General features: G+C 36.9%; 1 protein-coding gene across 1 annotated transcript; it reads left to right on the top strand.

The window, feature by feature from the left end:
* Positions 1 to 385: 385 nt before the first annotated feature.
* On the top strand, positions 386 to 1,698 carry LOC139896527 (outer envelope pore protein 24, chloroplastic-like). Its single transcript, XM_071879171.1, has 3 exons — positions 386 to 605; positions 691 to 1,050; positions 1,354 to 1,698. Exons 1-3 carry the CDS (start codon positions 405 to 407, stop codon positions 1,432 to 1,434), a joined length of 642 nt encoding a protein of 213 aa, XP_071735272.1. The 5' UTR covers positions 386 to 404; the 3' UTR covers positions 1,435 to 1,698.
* Positions 1,699 to 2,540: the final 842 nt, after the last annotated feature.

Raw genomic sequence — 2,540 nt, 5'->3', positions numbered from 1 at the left:
CGACCAAAAAACAACACATTAGAAGTCAATATGGTAGTTGAGCAAATTTTTTGTCGCCCATGTTTTTTGGTCGATTACTTCTCAAAATAGGCGGTCGACCACTCTATGAGGTAGTCAACCAAATGGTTGATCGACTGAATGATGTAAATTGTCAATTTTTTGAAAAATTGTATATTTTTTGAAGACTTTAAAAAATAGTGTATATTTGTCATTTCACTCGAAGAAAATAACGAACTTGAAAAGCCCAAGTGTATAGAGCCCAAGTTGTGAAAAATAAGCCCAATAAAAATATTGTAAATGACGAAAAAGCTCCTCAAGGAGTCAAGGTTTATCAAAAACCACATAAAAGCATTCCACCCACCATCAGATAAACCCTGGTATCATCTCCAATTTCACATATAAAAATGATGAAAGCTTCATTCAGAGGTAGCTACGACGCCGATAATTCCGACGCCACCGGTTCCGTCGTACTCAACGCTGGTGGAATCAACTTACGAGCTTCCGTCACCGGCGACGCATTCATCAACCCTCCTTCCGTTAACGGCCTCACTTTATCCGTAGAAAACCCCGGAGCTTTCACCGTTGACTATAACGTCCCCAAACAGGTACTCCAATCTTGTATTTCAATTCAATTTCAATTTCCGTATTCTTGCTAATACTCTCATTAATCGATTTATTATGTGTAATTAGGATGTACGATTTCAGTTCATGAATAGCGTTACTATCAATCGGAAGCCATTGAACTTTACGTATTCTCATTCATTAGTTGAGAAGAGTACGGCGTTAGACGGTACACTTATGTTGGATACTAATCATAAGGTTTCGGCTAATTACGGATTTAATTCGCGCAATTGTAAGGTGAAGTATTCTTATGTTCATGGAGGTTTGATGACGGTTGAGCCGAGTTATGATTTTTCGGATAATTCGTGGGATGTAGCTGTGTCCAGGAAGATTAATGAGGATAGTGTGGTTAGGGCTTCTTATCGATCGTCTACTAAGGTTTTGGGATTGGATTTGAAAAGGAATTCGTTTGAAAATGGAAGCTTTAAGGTAAATCTGAAAATGCACTTGCTAGAGTTATTTGTTGTGATTTGTATAATACTCCGTATTAGTTTATTTGACATAATTGATCCAGGTTTACGGTTAAGAAAAAAACTTGTTTTGTCTTGTCTACTTTAAAACGATAATGAAGTAATGTGTTTACCGAATATCCTTAATTATGTGATCTAAGGTTTCTTCAGGGTTGCTTGCTAATATATGTTCTGCTATGTTTCTTTATGATTGTTGTATAGGGAGTGAATATAAGGAAAAATGAATATAATGTGCTTGACACTTGGTTTTTACATCATCCAGGTTTCTGCGTCGGTGAATTTAGCCGAGGAGAAAAAGATACCAAGATTCACTGCTGAGAGTATATGGGATTTCGAGATGTAATTGATGATGCAAGCATCCAACTGAGAGAGAAAAAACGTAGTAGACGGGTCTGTTAGTAAGTTCTCCTGTTGCTGGTAATTTTGGGAAAAAAGGTCAGGGTAGTTCTTGTATATACAGTTGCATGATTTATTGTTTGGTTACTGTTGGTGCGTTACTAAAGCTGAAACGGTCCTCCTTTTGGAGGTTTACATTTATCACCATGCCTTTGAACTACTCATGTTTTCAGACATTTTGTAGTACAATTTTCTAGTCTACATATTTTTTCTTCAATAGCCATTAATTTCTAAATCCATCGATGCCCCTATTGAAATATAAAATTACTACATAAATTCAGATGGACGTATTTTATGATTTGTAAACACACAAGTCTTTCCCTCAGTATCAATGGAAACGAGCCCCAACTCCAAAGTGTGTCTTGATGTGCCTTAGAATGAGACTTTGTGAGAAAGCTTTGTTTTGATAAATGAGTAAGTATTTTGTTTTGAATGTAAAACTTGCTCATATCTTTGATTCTTTAGCTATGGAGCACATTTTAATAATCATAGTCCAAATGCTACATGAAAGTCATGTATAATAAAGTTTTGGTATAATACAAGATTACCTAGAAGCAAAGGTTGCCCGGACTTCATACCGTGTATAATGATTGATCTGTGAGATTAATTGCTATTACGAATTCCACTGCCATGCAATATTTTCTGCTGCCCTCTGCATCAATTGAAGCTTCTATTAAGCCTTGTCTTGTGCATCCTATGCTGCAAGCCCAACAGATGATCGCCCAACTACGTGTCTAGGCAATAGTTTAAACTGCATAGATATTAAGTTAAGTAGTATAAATTCAGTGGCGGATCCAGGAATTTTTTGTGTTGGGGTTGTAATTTTTTCCTAAAATGCCATGAATTAGAGTAGAAGAAATGATCTTATAATTATATTACGACATGTTAGTCACCACTTGCAAAAGACAAGTGTCGGCATTGTAATCAGCATCTCTAACCTCGTGACTAGCCCAATGGTTGGGGCCCTGTGTTCCTTGCAAGAGGTGTCAGGTTCACATTTTGTCTAGACGAATATTATGTGGTGGTCAGAGAAGGGTTGAAAACAGCGGGAGT

Source organism: Rutidosis leptorrhynchoides, chromosome 3, assembly GCF_046630445.1.
Source record: "Rutidosis leptorrhynchoides isolate AG116_Rl617_1_P2 chromosome 3, CSIRO_AGI_Rlap_v1, whole genome shotgun sequence".
NCBI lineage: Eukaryota > Viridiplantae > Streptophyta > Magnoliopsida > Asterales > Asteraceae > Rutidosis > Rutidosis leptorrhynchoides.
The sequence above is the reverse complement of the archived record's forward strand: the minus strand, read 5'-3'. Positions and strand labels throughout refer to the sequence as shown.

Bases quoted from the DNA above. Each gene is read 5' to 3' on its own strand.
- LOC139896527 (XM_071879171.1), top strand. From the start codon at position 405: ATGATGAAAGCTTCATTCAGAGGTAGCTACGACGCCGATAATTCCGAC. The intron at 606-690 runs GTACTCCAATCT...ATGTGTAATTAG, and splicing joins ACTATAACGTCCCCAAACAG to GATGTACGATTTCAGTTCAT. The intron at 1,051-1,353 runs GTAAATCTGAAA...TACATCATCCAG, and splicing joins TTGAAAATGGAAGCTTTAAG to GTTTCTGCGTCGGTGAATTT.